The sequence below is a fragment of the Cariama cristata genome, unplaced genomic scaffold (genome assembly GCF_000690535.1).
Source record: "Cariama cristata isolate BGI_N322 unplaced genomic scaffold, ASM69053v1 scaffold6680, whole genome shotgun sequence".
Lineage (NCBI taxonomy): Eukaryota > Metazoa > Chordata > Aves > Cariamiformes > Cariamidae > Cariama > Cariama cristata.
Genome location: NW_009596297.1, coordinates 33,112 through 52,774, shown reverse-complemented (window position 1 = coordinate 52,774; position 19,663 = coordinate 33,112). Strand labels below are relative to the sequence as shown.

The following is a 19,663-nucleotide window of genomic DNA, read 5'->3' as shown; positions in this document are numbered from 1 at the left end:
CTCCCCCCACCCCCCCATCTTCCTGTTTTGTGAGATAACTGCTGGCAGAATGGGTTTCCATCACTGCCATCAAACATTAGGACAGTAGAACCAAGTTGATCAGTGCTCAGTATACTTCTGCTCAGTATACTTCAGTGCAAGACATCAAAACACCACGGACAGGAATCTGTGAAACCAAAGTTGAACCAGGCTGTTGTATGTTACTGTGGATACTGGCAAACAGGATATACAATTTTGAGCTAAGACAATCTAGTTCATAATTTTTTTCAAAAGTTATTTCTATTAGATGTCTTCTCCAGCCATTGTTCTTGGCCTGAAACTGCTTTTCTGACAAGTTAGTTCTCCCTTTTGTGTGCTGTGAACAGTTGCTGCTTTGTTCCTTTCGTTCTCTTACCAATGTAAAGGCTGCTTTCCTGAATAACTTTTTTCCTTTGTTCTAATTCAAAAGGATATGCTTTAAGCTTTACAAATTTATAGTGCTGGGGAGCTTACCTGTACGAGCATTTGAAGTTGTGCAGTGGAAACTGTATATTGCTTCGGTAATGTGAAATAGAGAAACAGATTCTAATCTAAACGCCAGTGGGACTGCTGCTTATTGTGCTGTGCTTCCAGCCATCTCCTGGGTCTCATAAATGCATTCCAAGATGTGGGAAGAGTTGTTGGATATTCTTTTGTTTTACTCAAATAGGCTAAACATGATCTGGGGGAAAACAGGCATGTTGTCAGGCTCTGAAAAAGAGCAAGATGGCATCAGAAGAGTATTTGAAGCCTTTTTAAACTGTGTGATCTACAGAAGTTTGCCTGATTTGGTGTGGTGCACACCTGCCTATCTTCTCAGTTTGCATACAGCTGCTGCTTTTTTGTTTGTTTGTTTGATAAGGATAGTTTTACTTCTAAAGTATCCTTAATGCCTTTACACATTTTAAAGCTTTTTAGAAGAACAATTAAAGTTTTTAAGACTTGGGTCCCAAGAACAACCTTGTCTGCGTAGCTTCTGCTTCCTTGAATAGCTTCCTTTCGTTTCAAGGGTTAGTTCATAGTAAGCAGTTGTCATCTACTGGAGCTTGTTCCTAAGCAGTTGTAAAATATATCCAAATGCCATTTCCCTATATGAATTTTGCATAGCTTAGCTATTCCCACTGGCTCAAGGATGACCCTTGAGGTCAGATACTGTTCTAGTATGCCAGTGACTCCTCCAGCAAACTAGTGAAAGCATATAGATTAAAAATAGCGAAGAATTGCTGATTAACCAGAACACTGATAAAGACTAAAGATGTTTGTGTAATGGTGAATGCTTAATATTTTGGTAGGTCAGACGAGTACCGGGTTCCAGTGGTCACCTCCATAAAACAGAAGATGGGGACTGGGAATGGAGTGATGATGAAATGGATGAGAAGAGCGAAGAAGGCAAAGCTGCTGTTTCTCAGGAAAAGGTAAGTTTTGTTTATGTCGAAATATTTATGCTCTGCAAGATGTTCTGTCTTAATTGTTAGTAGGTTCTGGATCTTTAATGCATAAAGCTGCATAGCTCATATCTCACTGCATTTGTTTTCCAGTCACGAAGAGTAAAAGAGGAGGAGAACACAGAGGTAAAAACATCTTTACCAATTTTTTTTTTTCTTCCAAGTCTTTGAGTGAAAGGATTTCTGTATCATTTCTATTGTTAAAAATATGGATTGAGGTGGGAATGTTGTTCTGCAGCCTTGTGTGTCAAGTACTTGTGAAGATAGAGCTGTATGCAGTTGGGCCTGTAACAATTAACTTGAGCACACAGTGGATAAAATGGATAGGAAGTTGAAAGTTGTGTTATGTTCGTGCCCAGGAGAATTGATTAAGAGAGGTAATCTGGCTGTTTTTAATGAATCTTCATAACTGGATCACACTAATTGCTATCTTTTTATCAGAGTAATGATGGCTGTTCGAAGTAGCCCAGAAGATCTCCAAATAATTTTTCATTCTTAGGGTTCGTAGCTTATAATTAAAATGCTTCATCCCATATGCAGTAAAATAGTTCAGTACTGTGGCATAGTAGTTTAATTCAGAGGAATAAAATATCATATTGAGTTTCGTGGCCCTGTGCTGAAAGTGTGGGAAGCATTGCTGCTATAAATAATTGCTTAATAGAATTACTGGCTTACAGCCAAAGTGCTCTTTTAAAAATGTCTGCTCCTTGGGTGGGTGACCCTTGCCACTTCACCTTCAATTTTAGATTCTATGATTTTCATTGCTGTCATAGAAGTCTTCTAAAAGACTAACAGCTTCCTGCCAAGTTTGGTCCTGTTAGCTCCTGTGATGACTCCAGTCTTTCCATTGCAGAGCTAGTTTACATAGCTCTTCAGCATCTGAGATGTCTTAGGTAAGCTGAGTACAGAAAAAACAAAGCGCACTTTCACTAGTCAGTCTTTTTATGTCTTAGAAATTGAGAGTTCTGCAGTTTGTGACTCAGTTTATACAGGTAACTCTCTTATTATGAGTTGTTTAGTTTATGAAGGAGAAAAAAGCCTCTGCTTGAAGTCTCCTGTTGATTTTTGTTTTCCTAAATGCTCCAGAACGTGACTTGGAACTGAGACTAGTGTAGCTTGTCACTATTGGTGTGTACCTGTTGGTCTTTGGGCTGCGCATTCCTATACGCTGAAATAACAGATCTGTTGAAGATGCAGAAATACTAGTAGTAGTTTGTATGACTGGAAGGAATTTAATTGAAGTAGAAAAAAATATACTCGCCTTTTAGTGATTAAATAATTTTCCAAATATTCATTAACTTTTGTTTAAATACACAGGTAATAAAACACAGATATTGTGTAACTTTGTTTTTTAAAGTAGCTTTAATGTGGCAAACTGTTGGGAAAACAATCAAATGAGATTTATGATGCAAGTCTTTATTCGGGGAGGATTTGACTGTAACCTTTGAACAGGCTTCTGTGAGTGGTGACAATATGCCAAGTTGGGTATGAAATCATAGTAGGGTAGAGGACCCTGAGGTACTCTGTGTGTAGGATACACTTTTGCTTGAGACTTCATATAAATGTTAGTTGAAGGCTGGGGAGGGTATCGTAGTGCGAGGGAGGAGTGGTAGTGTGAAAGATAATCTGTATTCCAGATTTTTCTCTGCGAAAGACGTTCTCTGAGCTGTGATGCCTGCTTTGATATGCTACTAGTTCTTTGCAGATGGGTAAATGCAAGACTTCCTTAACAACCAAAACTGTTACACAAAATTAATGTCAGTAGTAGCTCAATATTCCCACTGCATGCATGTTATTTAATAGATTATTGGAGCTTTGATGCAAGGTGAATTAAAAGCTCTTACACTCAGTGCTTTAGCACAGGCCTTATCATTTGTATCTCTGTGATTGAAATATGGTGGTTTTACTGGTATCAGCTATATTTTAGACTGTTACTGAAAGTGTTTAAAAGGTTTTTGAGAGTTAGAGGATATGTAAAATATTCTGTGCTAACTTCAAACTGTTGGCATGGCAAGTATTTTAGGATTTTTCTTTTTTTTTTTTCCTTTGGCATCCTTTATAAGACTTTTTACTTTTTTCTTCAATAGTCTCAGCCTGCTGTTAGTGATGAATATAGTGAAGTTCCATGTGCAGTGAATCTTGTCTTAAGATTAAGGTAAGAGATTCTTGTATTTATTTTAGTATTCCTTTTTAGTTGGCTGTATTATTCTTGATCTCCCTCATTACTTTCATAATATTAACATAAAATAAGTGTTAACCTCTTTAATTTCCCAGTATGACCAGTATGAATAGTGTTTCTGTGACTAATTGCTGGCTTTTAATTGCTTACTGAAATAGTGTAAAATGAAAAACAGAATATGAATGTGACTGCAGGCTAAGTGTACCCTTCATTAAGTATTTTCTTTCTTTTTTTTCCTTCCAAAGCAGGATCACAGTGAGAGATTTTTAATGAGTTTCTTTCACACTTCAGCAGTCAGCCTCTGACAGAAATAAACCATAGCTGTATTACAAGTCGCCTACTCAAAATGTTTTTTGCTGGCAAGTTTGATCAGCCACTATGGAGAAGTGGCAGATATTTTAGAAAATGGATACAAATATGTTTTCTGACTTAAATTTATACATGGTTGAAAAGAGTCAGATTACCTTTAATTAAAATCAGTTTATAACTAGGATTTGAATTGTTTAATTATGTGGTCTAGTTCTTAGATAAAAGTATTTTTTCATAAGAAGCTTTGATAACTTTTTATGTATTTACAGCCATTTCCTTAAGTGACTAACTTAGTTAAAAAACTTACTGCCACTCACTTTAAAACTTGTTTACATCCAGATTGTATTGACAGGATATCTACGAGAGGTTGTAAACTCTTAATTATTCCTATGGTGAAAAGTTAAACGTTATGAGTTTTTTATGCTAATAAAAAGTCAAATAGAGAAATATTTAGAAAATTGCAACCAATGTGTTAGAAACAAATAGCAGATTTAAGCATAACAAGTAGCTTTAAAACAGTAACATCAAAAACTACTAGTAATCAGAGAAAAAAAAATCTACACAGAATGAGTGCCAAGTTCCAAAATCTATTATCTACTGTTCTAGTGATAGCTGCAAAAAATTGCGTGGCTGCCAAAGGTTGTTTACTGAAAGGAGGAGTAATAAGTTTTATTGTGGGGAGAGAAAAGACTTAGATTATTTGGAATCCGTTTAGTTGTCCAATTTACATAACTGCCCAGTTATACTATCAATATTCTTTTTCATCTCTCTGCTGACAGACAGGTAGATGAAACCATTTTCAAAACAGACCAAGTTATACTGCTATGTGGATGTACTAGTGAGGTGCTTTGGGTATTTTTAAATTATGATGAAACCTATAGAGTGATTAGCTTCTACCCAGTTACTTGGAAGACTCAAATGTTGGCATATTCACAGAGCAAACATTTTAGTCCTGCAAGTACAATGAAATGTCAGGGATTATGCTTTCAGTTTTCTGCAGCTCTTAAGCCAGAAGTGAAGGAAGATTGATCCTAGGGGACTGGAGTTTCTAAACTCTTATTTGCACGGTGAACTTCTGTTCTTGTTAAGGATCCTCTTAGTTCATGGGTAAAAAAAATTCCCTCCCCAAAAGCAAGTCTGTAGTAACTAGATTAACATGTTAGGATTATGAAGGTTTAGATGGTTATTGGTAGAGAGGGAAGAAACAAGAATTTGAATTCTAGGAACCAGAAAGTTTCCTTTAAATGAAACAAAATAGTCTTGAAAAACAGATACACTCTGGGGCCTGGGAACACTGTTGGCAGTGTCTTGGAAAAAATCTGATGCATAATTTTGCAGAGCAGATTTTGTTAGTTTAAGCTGGCCTACTTTTGAGGGAAGAATGCTCTGCAGGGGAACCTCTTGGCCCAACATGGGCTCTGGCTGTGTCCTGCCTCAGTGCTAGGAGATGGGCTGAGGTATACATCTTTGCGCTGTGTGTCTGGGTTTCCTTCTGATGGAAACCTGAGCATGTGAGTAGAGTCAGAGCTTGCACATAATGAATGTGTGTGTGGATGGTCGGGGGAATATAAGAGCGTGGGGGATACCAAGCAGCAAGCACTCTTTCCCTCCAGTTGGGACTTTGTGAAGTGTGTATCTGAGAACGATCGCTACAAGCTCCCTATACTTCTGCCCGGTGGTGTAGATACAGAGTTAGTATTTAAGCATCTTTGTATTTGCTACTTCTAAGGCAGGAGTTACTTTGTTTATGGAACATCTGCAGAATTCAGGGCAGTCACTGGCTGGCTGCTATGTATGTTGTGTTTAGCAAGGTACCTCTGATGGTGTTTGAATAGTTGTGCTTCCTCTTCTCTTTTGACCCCAGGAGGGGAACACCTGAGGCTGCTGTTAGCATAGCAGGGCTGTGCAGTCTGCTGAGTACTTGTCAAGAATTCTATTTGAATATCTTGTTCTTCAGTAGATTAACTGCAAAACCTTATTTGGGGATAGGAGCTGATGGTTATTTGATAACTTTTAAGAAAATACTTATGTTTCTTCCATTATCAGATTACCTGTGGGGAGTTATCTCAGCTCATTTGCCTGTCAGTGTCAAGTATCTGTCAGTATATTCTGTTAAAAGCTTTTTATTTTTGACCTTACTGTAGGCACATTAATAGTCGCCCTAGCCTGGCAGAGAGTGGTTGCACCAGAGAGCGGAGGACTCCTGGGTTCTGTTTTTTTGGGTCTAGATCTAGCTGCAGTGAGCAAATTCAGAAAAGCCAGCTCTGGAGAAATAGTGACTGTGGTAGAGGTATAGTGCTGCTTTATGGGCGTAGGATTAGGAGTCTCCCTCCCCAGCCCCAAAGAGTCTTGATGCTTTGACCTTACCACTCTGCTAAACAAAGGCCAGAGTAGGTTTGACACTGGCATTCCAGTGAAGTATTGACAAGCTTGTACCAGACCAGGTAATGTAAGTGACAAACTACAGAGATGCTGTTTTGGGAAGACAGTAGTGTTCAGAATATTGTTAGTGCTTGAACTATTGCTATAATCTGTTTTGCACTAATTCAGTTGGTTTTTCTGTTTTGTTAGGCAGTTGTATGGATTTCCTTCATAAAAGTCTGAAAAATAAACTTCCTGTATCATAGGATGTGAACCTGGAGACCCTCAGTCACTCATGGTCAGTCCTGGGTTACAGAGGAAGCTGCCCTCTACATTCCAGCCATTTGCAGCTGTCCTTATGCTGGGATCATTGCAGGGTGAATGAGCTTATGTAGGGTGGCTGTATATGGAAAAAGATGCTCTGGCCCTTAACTGCTCTCTTTTGTTGTAATTAACTTACCAAGTAAACCTTTTTTTGAGTATCTGAAAATAAAAATACTGCTACTTTTGGAAATTGTAGTGAATAAAAGTGGTGTAGATTACTTGCTTTGTATCACGCAGCATTCCCTTGGGATTGTAAGGTAGTAAACAGCTAATATCCTCACAGAGATTTCTGCATTTATCCACCTCCACTGCAGATTCTAAACTATTCTGTTGATGTCTTTTGGTGAATTGATCATTAACTCATGTAGCTGATAGAGACTTAAGCACATCAGAGGATTTTTATGGGATTTGTTAAAGTGAACCATAAGTTGTGAACCACAACCATATTATTATGGAGCAAGTTAACTACAGTATGAGGATAGAAACAATTTCCTGTGATGCTTCATCTACTACTATTATATAGCTTTTAAAGTATGGCTTGATATTCAGATAAACATTGTGAACATTACGTGCCAGACTTGGAAGACTCAAAGCTCAGTATATCATCCAAAATGTTGGAAACTTTTTCTTTTAAAATAATTCACTTGAGGCAATCAAATTATATAAACAGCAGTAGCTTGATGAGTTCAGAACACACTGGTTTTAGATGCTGAGAGTTACTATTTTTTAAAAAAAAGCAACCCAGTACTGATGTGGGTAAAAATGTGAACACCGGCAAAATATAAGAGGAATTAGTTGACTGATAGGGAGGATGAGAGGGGAAGGGAAGTAAAAACACATCAAGAGAAGGCTCAGGAAGATCTCATCTCTTCATTGCTTTCCTTTTGCTTCCCCAGAGATGGGCCATGGGGTAAGGGGACAGCAAAAGGTGAACATCTCAGATGGGAAGGAGCCCTTCCTGTGTGATGGAGGCTGGCTGGGCTGGGACCTGGGTCCTCAGGCAAGAAGGGATGGTGAAGAGAAAACTGTGGTGGCACTTACAGTACTGCTGAGTATGGCTGGGGAGCTACCGTGGTTGCAGAGAGTTTGTCATAGAAGTTGATGCAAACATTTAGAGCCTGATGGGCAGAAGCAACCTTCAACAGGAGCAAGGTGGGGTGGGGGAAAGTAAGTGCTCCTCTGGCTTGTTTTTTTTTTTTTTCCTCTTTTACAATGAGGCTGTGCTACACCAAAACCTATCAGTTTAGATGTTAGTATTGCATTTTTTTCCTAGTAGTGTGTTCCAAAAAAGGTTAGTAGTACCCATAAAAATTAAAAATTACCTTCCCAAAGGAGGAATTCTGACAGAAGAATCAATGCTTTTCAGTAATTCTTTTACTGAATGGTCAGGTTCTGTTATTTTTCCCAAGCAGAGCAGGGTTGGACTCGATTTGAGTAGGGAATGCCAAATTAACACCAGCCTCTGTTTAGTGCACATGCCTTGTTGTGGATGAGAAGCACAATTCACATTCTGAATTAGTCTTTAAAGAATTCCGTATCACTCTTTATAAAAGTGCTGGTATTTAACTCTGTTAGTCTGGATGGTTTCCAACTTGAGTATCTGATTTTCCTGTCCTTAACTTGTATTTAATACCTTTTTGTTTCAGTAGTTTTCTCAGTGGGTCTAACTTGTAAAAATATTCTCTACTGTCACAGTTGCTTCTTCAGTTGGAGACTGCAATTTCCAATTTATTTTCTATCTTTTGCACTGTTGTGTCTTGGAGTATGTTGCTACAGAAATTAAATTAGCAGCAGCGTGTTTTAGGTAATTCCGTGCAAAGCTTTTGAAAGGCTCTAGTATTAAATACATAATACAGACCATTAGTACTTTAAAGCTCAAGTTTAATTAAGAGGCTGTGCTTGAATTTTTCAATGAACTGAAAATACTGGTTCTCAGTTGTTGCTTGATCTATTGTTATGTCACGTAACTATGACCCAGACTGTCTGAGGAATCATTATGTTGAAATGCTGATGCTTCTCTATCCTCAGCCTCACAGAGGAAGAGGAATTTGAGAGTGGGGAGGAATGAAATCTGTAATCCAGATTCTCTCCTGTGAGGCTGTGCACGCCACATGTCTTGGTAGCAGACCCTGGCACGAACTCTGCAAAAAGAGATTTGAAGCAATTGCCTGTGATTTAGTCCTCCGACAGGACTGCGTGCCACTAGGGAAAGGGAGTGGGGAGAAATTATCACCCTTGAGTTCAAATTTCCAGTCTAACCACCAAGTTGTTACAGTTACAGGTTTAGGAAGATCACTGTCAGAGGGTTTGACTATTTAGATTAATAACAGAGACATTTCATGTTAAATTAGGAGACTTGTTAATGGTTAATAGTTAAGAATTGCAAATTATCTGAAGCAATCTAAGATGGTTAAATTAGCTCCTATGACAGGAAGATAATTTACTGACAGTAATTTGGAATGTCCCAGGACTAATTAAGTTCCTGCGCACTAGATGAATTAAGCCTGTGGAAGAGGAAAAGAAGCGAATGGAAATTTTTTACTTGACGCACTGGCAAACCGGATACTGTTACATTATTGCGCATCTTACTTAAAATAACGTGTAGAGAAAATGCTAAGGCAGAATTGTATGTAATGGCACTCTGATCGTGTTATTTACAGATAAATGTTTGTGTGTGTCTGTATTTCTTACAAAAACATTTCTTCAGCTAATACAGCTGGTTTATCACACTTCGAAACTGTGTCATTTCATCCTTTCTGAGGAATATATCTTCCAGGGAGCTGGACAGACATATAATTCAGAATGGCAAGTCCAAGGAGTAGCTAGTGGCTGGAAGTTGCCTATGCTGCGCTACAGCAGGAGGGTTGTTACGACTTAAGTGAAATGTGATTTCCTCTGCATTCCAGAACATAGATGATGAGATATCACTCACTAGTCTGAGCTGAAGCTCAAGTGCTAATCATCTTGCTTTCATGTAGGACTGGTTTTTTGATCTCTTTCTTACAAAATGCATTACGTGTAAAATTACAGAAAAAATGCACTTGGCTGGAGGTACCCAGTAGAGCTACTCTTATGTTGTTAATATTTTAGTTTGAGGCTTAGATTTTTAGGAGAGAGGGGGGGAAAAAAAAGAAAAGACAAACTATGAACAAGCAAACCCCAAAATATGTTCTGGCTAGAGCCAGAATGAGTTTGATAATTGGCTCAGTACCATAACCCAGAGATCTCAAATCTCTCTCTTTTTTTGGTATCTTAATAAACTTTTATCATTCCAATCTGTTTTGTAAGAAGTGGGGTTGATGTGTATCCTTCACCAGGGACAGGTATTTCTCATCATTTTTGCTATTTAGAATGGCTTCTGTTCTCCAGTGTATTTAATGACAAAATCCACAAACAAACTCCCAGCTGTGTGGTGGATTTACAATTAGAAAGTAACAGAACTTCTCTATAGGCTGGGAATTGATCCAGTAACAAATGTCATAAACAAAACCATTTGTAGAATTCTTGGAGTAAATATACCTGTTATTACAGTATTGAGCACTGTCCTATATTTTATTTTGCCATCACCTCTAAGGCTTTGCCCTGGGAATCAGGGAGGTGTGGGGACATGGTTACTGAACTGAAGTTTATTTTCACTGCATGGAGACTTCATTTAAATAACCTGTTAATCATGATTAGATCATGACTGAAATCAGTAAGCAGGAACCCTTGATTAAACTATTGATTCAATCCTGCTTTCCATTTGTACCTGTATTATTTCCTTCAAAGCTTGCTCTTTAAAAATGGTAAATTATGCATTTCTTATTCACTACTTAATGATGTTTTTATGCCTTGCTGTATTTTTATTGAAAATGAACTGAACGTTAAAAAATTTATTTTAATTATGACCTAAATAATACTGTATGCAATTGCTATACCATCACTTATTTAATAGAGAACTGGTATATTGTTTATCAAAACAACTTTTGTATGTACAATTGATAATTATTGAGCCAAGAAATCAATATATTGGGTTTTTTTATTAAATTTAGGTTATCAAGAAGATTTGCATGTCTAAATATTTAGGTGGCAAGGAATTAGGCATTTAACCTGCACAGCTGTGGTTGTAAATTATGCAGGCAATTGCATTTGGGGATGTTGCTGATAATGAAATTCTAAAATAATTAGAGCTTTTTTTTTATTCCATTCTGACTTTTTATCATATTATTTACAAAAGAAAGAAGAAAAGAGGAGGAACAAAAAACAACAAAGAAATCCAAACACCACCTGCAACCTCCTTTATGTTAAAGGAAATAGTTTAAAGCTTGAATTGACCTTAGTGTTAAAAGTAATTTTATTTGTATTATTAATGGCATGTATTTTAATGGTCAACTGTAATATGGCGTCCATTTTGGTAATTCAAAAATGAATTCTAATTAGATATTTTTCTAACAGTTTTAAAGATACCACATTTACCTTGAGAGGCCACAGTGTTTCATCTTCATCCATCTGCTTTAGAGTTGCCTGTGAATGTGGTCACATAGTACATTTGGTGGGGTTGAAACCATTTTAAATGATTTCGTCTGTTTTCGCTGCTTGTTCCCTCTTAGTGGTGGTGTTCTCTATCTTTCCACTTCGCACTGGTAGGAGTGTTTCTGGGGCTGTATTGGGTCTCTATAAAGCAGTCAGGTTTTGGTTGGTTAGTTTGTGACTGATGTTTTTGAGGGGAAGGTAAAACTTTATCTGAACTCATTCCATTGATCTTGTTTTGCTCGACAAAGCAATTGTCATTGCTGCTGTAGTGGGGCCAGTGAATGGCCACAAGAATTGCACTGGGACACAGGTGGGACAAGAAAACGTATGAGCAGGCATTGCTGGTAAAGCCTATTTATTGTAAAGCTACTTTTGAGAAAGTTTGGCCCATGGCAGGAAAACTAGATTAAACCTTCAAACATTTTAAAACAAACCTTAGACTTTTTGCCATGCTTCCCACTCTTCTTGATAAGCTAGTTGGGATCCATGAATTTTAGATGGACAATATGCAGATTGTCGTAATTTCATGGTGACTCGGATGTCTTTGTGCTTTACCTGGAAGTCTCCTTTGGTTGTGACGGTAATGTGCTGATAGACAGTGAAAAACTCCCAAGCCAATGACATTGAAAGAATGCACACATCCAGGGAGTTTTTGATTCAACATATTTAAAACATTCTTTGGTTTGGATAAGGTGAAAGGTTTCTCTGAGCCTTCCCTCAAAGCCTGTTTTGTGCACTGAGGACTTGCATGTGTCTGTTAAAAAAATACATACTCCTATAGAACTTGCTGCTTTTGTCAAGTCTTTTGTCTTGATTTCATAAAGGAAATTACTTTTCTAGAGCTCTGTTCTGAAGTACTTCTAGCCTCCTGGCAATGATCTGCCTTTCACACTTTCTGATTTAAAGAACTGGTATTTTACTTCAAGCATTGTGGCCATTTTACAATGCTGTGCTTGGAGAATGGACTTTGTGCTTTATCACTGGACTAACAGGTTATAATCTCTCTTCTTGTGCACCAGGCATGCAGAAGCATACAAAGTAAGCTTTGGCGTATTTAATCTGTTAGTTGCTCTGGTATCTCTTACCAGTCAGGCAGATGGTGTATTGCTTCAGTCATGCAACTAATACAGGTTTGACTTCCTTAAACTGTGCACTGATCAATAATGTTTGGTATCAAGAAATACAGAGATCTTTCAGAGATATACTTGGAGGGGGTGAGTTAAACTATTGGCAAATCCAAGAAAGGGAACTATAACCACAGTATACTGTAATGTTTAACAAAGTAATCGAATTATGTGCATAGCAGTTGTTCTCTGTGTTACTGAAATGCTCCCACTGAATACTTCAGGGTGATTGTTTTTTAACATTATTGATGTCATCTGTACTTAACTCCAGTTCTTTCTAGGAACAAGTCAGTTTTAGATCACTTCTGGTTTTGACGAAGCATTGAGATTTTACCACATTAATAAATTCTCAGTATGACTGTGTACTGCCTATCATTGTATTTCAAGTATTTGCTAAAAATACTGATCCTTTTCATAAGCTAAATCTTTACCACTGTTTTTTGAAAAACTTTTGTGCTAATTCAGGAATAACTTTAGGGAAGAAACATATGATTAATATTGCCATCTCTGCAGCAACAAAACTGATATCTCTGTGCCTAAGTTGTTTCCACCTGCTGATATGAGAGCAGGTAGGAAGTGTGAGCCTCAGAAAAGATGATCCAAGTGAATACTGCTTTTCACTGTCTATGCAGAGAAATGGGTCACTGAGAACAGCAGTAAAAAAAACCAAACAACTGTTTGTTTCAGTTTGTTCTTTGACTTAGCTGGGAATGAATATAACAAGGAAAAAAGTTGGAGAGCTTCTAACATTCTTTTGATTTAGCTTCTGGCATCAGCAGCTTTAGAAAGAGAGAAGACCTTATTCAAAAGCATGTTTAGGTATAGATATATCTAAAATGTTTCCAGTTTAACACTTCTATGTCAAGGAATGAAGATTTGAGGCTGTAAACCAGTGGATGGAGAGGAAGGACTTAATGTTCATTTGTCAATTCTAAAATGATAAACGTGATTTTGCAGACTTGCGTGGTGGTACTTGCATGTATCAGCTAGTTTTCTTGTCTTTCTTCTCTTGCACAACTTGTGCATTTTACAATTACAACCCATCCATTTTTACTAGATTGAAAACACTCTAATTTCTTTTAAGTCTTAAGCAACTTGGGACTGGTCAGCTATGGATAGAACTGTCAAAGTCCTTTCCTGCTGGAGGAGCTGTTGGCTGCCCTGGAGCTGTGGACAGTGTTATTAGCTGATCTAGTTGTGACACTAACAATTCACTTGGTGGCTGCTTTTTGTAATGTACACTTGCCTTTTCTGTATAGTAGATGGCATACAGATAGTAAATCTTTAACAGGTAACTGCTGTCTCATTCCAACAGCTTGACAGCCAAATGACAGTGTTTCATTGTGACATTGGCTGTTTTTTAGTCTTGAAAGCATGATTTGTCCGTGTTTTGCCAGTAGTATTGCTGCTACCTCTTGAAGTATAGTGATTAACAAGAGTCTTACATCATTTCAGGGATCTGCTCTTTACCTAAGAACACGTGAAGATTAAAGTGGTAATGGCAGTGTTTTGTATATTTAACTTTTGAGTCCTATAGCTTGATCTTGAAGCATCATATGCTAAACATGTTTCCTTCTTCCAGTAATGTATATAGAGGGGGATAAATTGTAAACCCATAGAGTTTTTTCAGAACCACTGAAGGAAGTGCTAAAGTTTTAATGGACTTCAAATAACTGTATATTTCAGGACTACATTTTACTATTTCGGAGAGATTTTGATCCTGTTCTACTTGGTGGCAATCTGGAAGCAGGGCAGACTTCAAACATTTATTTTGCTCCTACCAAAAATTAATGGAAATGCCCTTCCATTTAATCTAGAATTGACCTGAAGTCATTAAAAATAAGTTGAGAAGAACCATCTCTCTCCACAGTGCTGAGCAGACATGATCTGCTCTTGATAGTAGGGTAATGTTTAATGGAGGAGCCTGGATATTGATTAGTAAATGACAACTGAGCATGGAAGTATTAGAGAGAAAGGGATTTACATAAACATGTGGTGAATCCTCAGGAGGCTAATCTTCTTTACAGTAAATGCTCTCTTCTGTTGTGTTTATGTCATCCCACAGGAGCTTTCAAGTTCTGATTAAAAATATTAATAAACAGACTTGCTCTTATTACTGCTTTGGGTCTGCTGTGTGCAAGGTACCATGACTTCAGAAGAAAAAAAAAAAAAAAAGCAGAGTGGGGCAGGGAAGAAGTGAGCTGTGATTTTTGTAGGGGTAGGAGAGGGTTCTTGCTTTCCCTGCCCTAGCTGAATGGCTGAATTCCCACAGCTGAAGCATAAGAAAATTGCAAGGCAAGGCAAGTAAAGGGACAGAAAATTTAGATGCCAGGCCAAACCTCGAATTTGTGACGAATGGGTACATTCACTTTCAAAGATTCTACTCCTGCATCCTCTTTGCAATAGTGAAATTAAAGTGCCAGTTTGCATTTCACTGTTTTGTGTATGTTAACTTGTGTTCTGTAAATACAGTTGATACAAAGTTTTAATTAATCAAAACTGAGATTAGAAACAGATACTACATATCTTCAGTACAGGTATTTAATAGACAGTACTTAAGAAGGGGTACTGCATCACTTAATCAGGTTTTTCCTTGAATCAAGCTCTATAGCTTGTCACAAAGTAAATTCTGCTGTAAAGCAAACACACAAACAAAAAAATCAGTAAATTGTTGCCTGCTGAGAAAGTACTCACAGTTGTTTTCATGGAGTGGTGCTGTCTCCATCTCTTTCATTGCTACTGTGACTAGTTTTCTCCATGTGTAATACAAGGCATTGAATGAAAAATACAACACTTGTGGAATAAACTAATGCTGTAAAAGCTACGGTACAAAGGGAACCATGTTTAACTTGTGCATTATGCCTTAAGAAAGTGAAAGTGAGAAATAGGCGACAATTTACTGTGTGAAGGAAGATGATCTTTTGAATTTGAATAACATTTGGTGTGGCCAAATAACATCTGTTCTTCCAGCATTTGAATAGCAAGGAAAAAAATGTAAGCAAAATTTCTCTAAAAAAAACCTTACGAACTCTAAGTCTTCTGTGGTTTTCTTTCAGTTGTATTTCTTGCATTGTACACACAAAGATCTTGCCCTAGAGATGTAGAATGAAAACTGGATGAGTACAGGTCTAGGATGTACAACCTACCTGTCACTTTGATTAGTCCACTCCATTTTGATGTGAACTACTGCTTTCTCAGCAGTCTAAATAAGCAAATCATTTAAATGCTTCTGTGGTTTTAATTACACCAGCGACTGCAGTGAGGCAGTGCAAATACTATGCTGCTTGCCCTTGCTGCTTAAGCTATGCTGTCTTGTTTTTCCCATTCTAACTTACTTTGCTTCTGTGGTAGTTTCAATGCAGTTCAAATTTTGGAGGGGAGGAGCACTGTGAGACCTAAGTTTTGTACAAGTGTGATGTTTATTTTCAGTGTGTGTTTTTTCTTAAAGCACACTGACTTAGACCTGGCCAGTGTCACTGGTCCCTGATAGTGGGGGGACTTCTGTTCTGGTGGGAATAGGGCTTGTAGGAGTATGGGGAGACGAAAGGCTGATTGGTGAAGGGTGCCATGTGGCACCATGTGTTATGGTGCCATTCATAATAAAGTTTCTACAGTTTCAGCTGAAGACTAATTTATTTCCAGTTCCAGAAAAGAATACATATTCTGCTGTTGTCTCTTGCACTAGCCAGACTTGTTAGGGTTTGACAAAACTAGCAATGGACAAACTTTTCAATTTTAGGGAGCGCATACTTGATGCAGGTATTTTTTAACATGTAGATCAAGTCTGTTGCTGAGTTATAACTAGTCATGATCTGAAAAATGGATGGAAGACATAAGTGCTCTTCTGACTTTCTTCTGAGAATGTTTTCTTGCTTATGGTTTGGTTAATTGGACCTCAATGCTGGTTGGGCCCTGAAAGTGCAGGGAGTGTCCCTTTTACCAGGCAACAAATGATGCAGGCACTCTGGCCTTTTAACTACCTCCCCACATGGGCAAACCAAGAACCCTTGCCTAAGCAGAGCTTGTATTTTGTTGACCATACCATAAAATATAGCTTTCGGTTTTTCACTGGTTGTTGGTGTTTTGGTTTTTTTTTGTTGGGGTGTTTCTTTGTTTTGGGTTTTTGGTTTTCTTTTTTTGGTTTTTGTTTGTTTGTTTTTTAAATGTCTTTACTTACTTCTCCTTGACTGGTAATGTCCACCATGTTCAACTGGAGTTCAGGAGAAAGAGGATGAAAGAAGGAAGATACATATCTACATGATACATCTCCCTTCTTATATCTATGTGTATATCTATATAGATAGAAGATATATACATCTATATCCACCTCTATATACATATCTTCTTTCATATATATAAAAAATATATATTTATTTTTAATCATGCAGAAATATGAAAAAATAAGTGAAAGAGAAGGTAGAATGTGCCCCAGGCCAGAGCTGCAGCATCTGTATGTTGGAGTCTGTTAAAATAGGTTCATTGGTGAGGAAATGGGCTAATAAGTGTGAATACTCGTTGCTCCAGGAGAACTCTGTCTTTTGCTGCTTCCACTAATCAGTCCATAGAAATAGTAGAGAATATTCCTGTACCCTGTTAGGACTGGATAGCCATAATACAGAAAAATGATACACTAATGAAAAGAATGATTGGCATCCAAGATGGATCATGTTGGTGTAAAGCAATGTACTTTTACATATGCAAAAGTGGACAAGAATGGGATGATGAGAACTAAGATTTTGGATTGGTTTTCTATTGGAGGAATGGGAAAGGATGACTAAACAGTTGAATTAAAAAGTAGCATTTGATTAAGAAAATAAATAAAATTTCTTGGAAAGGGATGTATTTGTGAAATACCAGCAGAAATAAGTCACCGTTGATTGAAAGAATGGGTGTCTACAGTGCCTGCAGTAGCCTAGATGGTGCTCACTGGCTACATGATGGAACAGGTGGTGATGGAGAGGTGCCTGTGATTTCTGGTTTCTAACTCCATCTGAAAGAAGAGAATTAAAAAGAAAAAAATCAGAGATCTTGCTTCTGCTGTAACTAATCAAAAGCCATAAATGATGCACTTTCCAGGTATGTATATGTACTCTGTACTGTTTCACAAGCCAGCCTTGTTGATTACCATTCTGTTATCACCTACGTTCTTGGACACTCAGCTCTGTGTATCAGTCTTTGTAAACTACGTGTGATGATTGAGTAGGTGAAGTCTGAAAATTCAGCAAGCAATGCAGAGACAGTACCTTTGTGTTCTTACACACACGCAGACACCCTTCTTTTCGCTTACCTTCTTTTCAGAATTATTCTCTTATTTTGGGAAGGAAGAGTATACGGTTACTTAGCTATGGTAAGATGCAACTCATCCAGGAATACAGACTCTCCGTAAGGGCTGTATGGAAGATGCTGAAGCTTGTGGGAAATGGAAGCTCATGTTTCAGATAACTCTGCATAAGATGTAGTGGATAAACTTGTGTGTGGGAAAAAAAAGTAGTAGTAAAAAAGAATGAAAATCTGCTGCTTGATACATAATCAAGCTATCCCAGCATGATTTAGACCTTAAGTTTAATTCCAAGACATGTAATTTTCTTGAATCTCACTTACATGATAGACATTCTGCATTTAAGGACAAAAGAAATGATGACATTTAACGTCTCCAGTTTACAGTTGCATCATTACACAAACATGATTTCCTGTTTTAATTCAAAAAAGTAGGTCTTTTGTCAAGCATGTGGAACATAGCTAATTGACTATAGCAGGAATTACGCTATCATTAGGTAATTATTTGAAAGGCTTTGTCTTTAAATGTGAATGCCTGAAATATTTTTTGTGTTTTAGGATTTTTTTCAGTAGGACCATGTCAATCTGAACATCTGAATAATTTTTTTTATTCTCTAATCCTGATTTTTGTAAATAGCAGCATTGTTCTGCAAATAATTTCCCTCAAAACAGAGCATCTTTGTTTCATATCCTAATGACAGGATGCTGTGAGTTTATAGGTGGAGGGCTAAGTAATTAAGTTGGCCCATATGCTTTTTCTGGTTCTTTGAGGAAGCATTATTGCCTAGAAAATCAGATCTAGCAATCTTGGTGTGCACATTAAGTGGTCCTGATGAAGATTAAAAAATATGCTTTTATAAAGTGTAAAGTTTTAAATTCTGAAATTACTTTGTAAGAAAGATGGCTGCTAAAATATTAGCATGGTGTGCTTTGGTGTCACCCTTATTCCAAGCAGTTCTGTGGAATTCTTCCTGTTGCAGGTGACAGCATAATGAAAAGCAACCTGCAGGAAATTAATAAACTGCAGTGTGCTAAAATGCACAAAAGTATTTAAAATTTACTACTTTTTAAAGGAGGTGCACTGTTTTTATCCATGATAATCAAGGTATATTAGTCTGTAATGGCACAGAGGAAGAAGCAAATAAGAGGTATTATAAGAGATGGCAAAAAGTTGTGAGTTTGCATTTTAAAATGCAAACAACTTTTTCATAAATGCAGTAGAGAAACTAGGGACCATTAAGAAATGATGAAGAAGATAAAATTATTAATCACAAAGATACTAAGTGCCTTTCTTCAAATCCTATGTCTGTGTAGCAGAAATAAAGTCTGTGTGTGCTGCTGCATGATAAGAGTTTAATGGATGCAAGTAAAAAGAGAACTCCAAAAGAACAAATGAAACACTGCTTGGAAGCTCTGCCTACAAATAAATCAACAAATCCAAACACTTGTCACCGAAGTGTATCAAGGGAACTAGCAAACTAATTTGCAGTAACAGTGACACTGACTAGAAACAGGGAAGTGTCTGAAGACTGGAGAAGAGCATGAGCAGCTTTTACGGGAGAGCTCGAGTGCATCTTCTATGTGGTGGAATATATAATGGAATAAATAATTTATGGAAATCAATAAATGTCTGGAAGGTAATTGAACCGTAAGGAAAAGCACTTACAGGCTTCTAGCAAATTAATCTTGCCAAACTTTCTTTGTTTTTCTTTCCTGAATAGTAGTGTACCATTAAAGAGAATGCACAGCATCCTAAGTTCAAAATAGTTCAGAGTGTAACAATTGCAGATAGTAAAGTTGGATGATTGAATACATATCAGCCTTCCCTGAATTTTCACCTTCACTTAAATAGATTAGACTCACTAACTTTCCATTTGGGACATTCTGCGATTTGGAGACAAAGTAAAATACACCCTATTTGCATCTTGCTCAAGGAAAGAGGCTGTATCAGGAGCAACTGGTCTTTCACATAGCTGTATCAGTCTGTTAGAAAGCTGGTAATTTTCGTAAGAGTTCATAATTACTTAGTGCCTTTTTATATGGTGGATGTTCTACTTATGAGAGGTCTGTGGAAAGATATAATCTGAGAGCTCAATATGTTAGTTTCTAGATAA

General features: G+C 37.4%; 1 protein-coding gene across 1 annotated transcript in view; it reads left to right on the top strand.

Annotated features, from left to right (window-relative positions):
* Positions 1-448: 448 nt before the first annotated feature.
* Positions 449-19,663, top strand: part of LOC104165661 (STE20/SPS1-related proline-alanine-rich protein kinase-like) — a gene marked incomplete at its 5' end in the record, with an annotated part of 43,158 nt that continues 23,943 nt past the window's right edge. The window contains 3 exons of the mRNA XM_009705343.1: positions 449-539; positions 1,311-1,433; positions 3,551-3,618. Of these exons, the coding sequence (XP_009703645.1) occupies positions 449-539; positions 1,311-1,433; positions 3,551-3,618 (282 nt within the window). The remainder of the gene's footprint in view (positions 540-1,310; positions 1,434-3,550; positions 3,619-19,663) is intronic.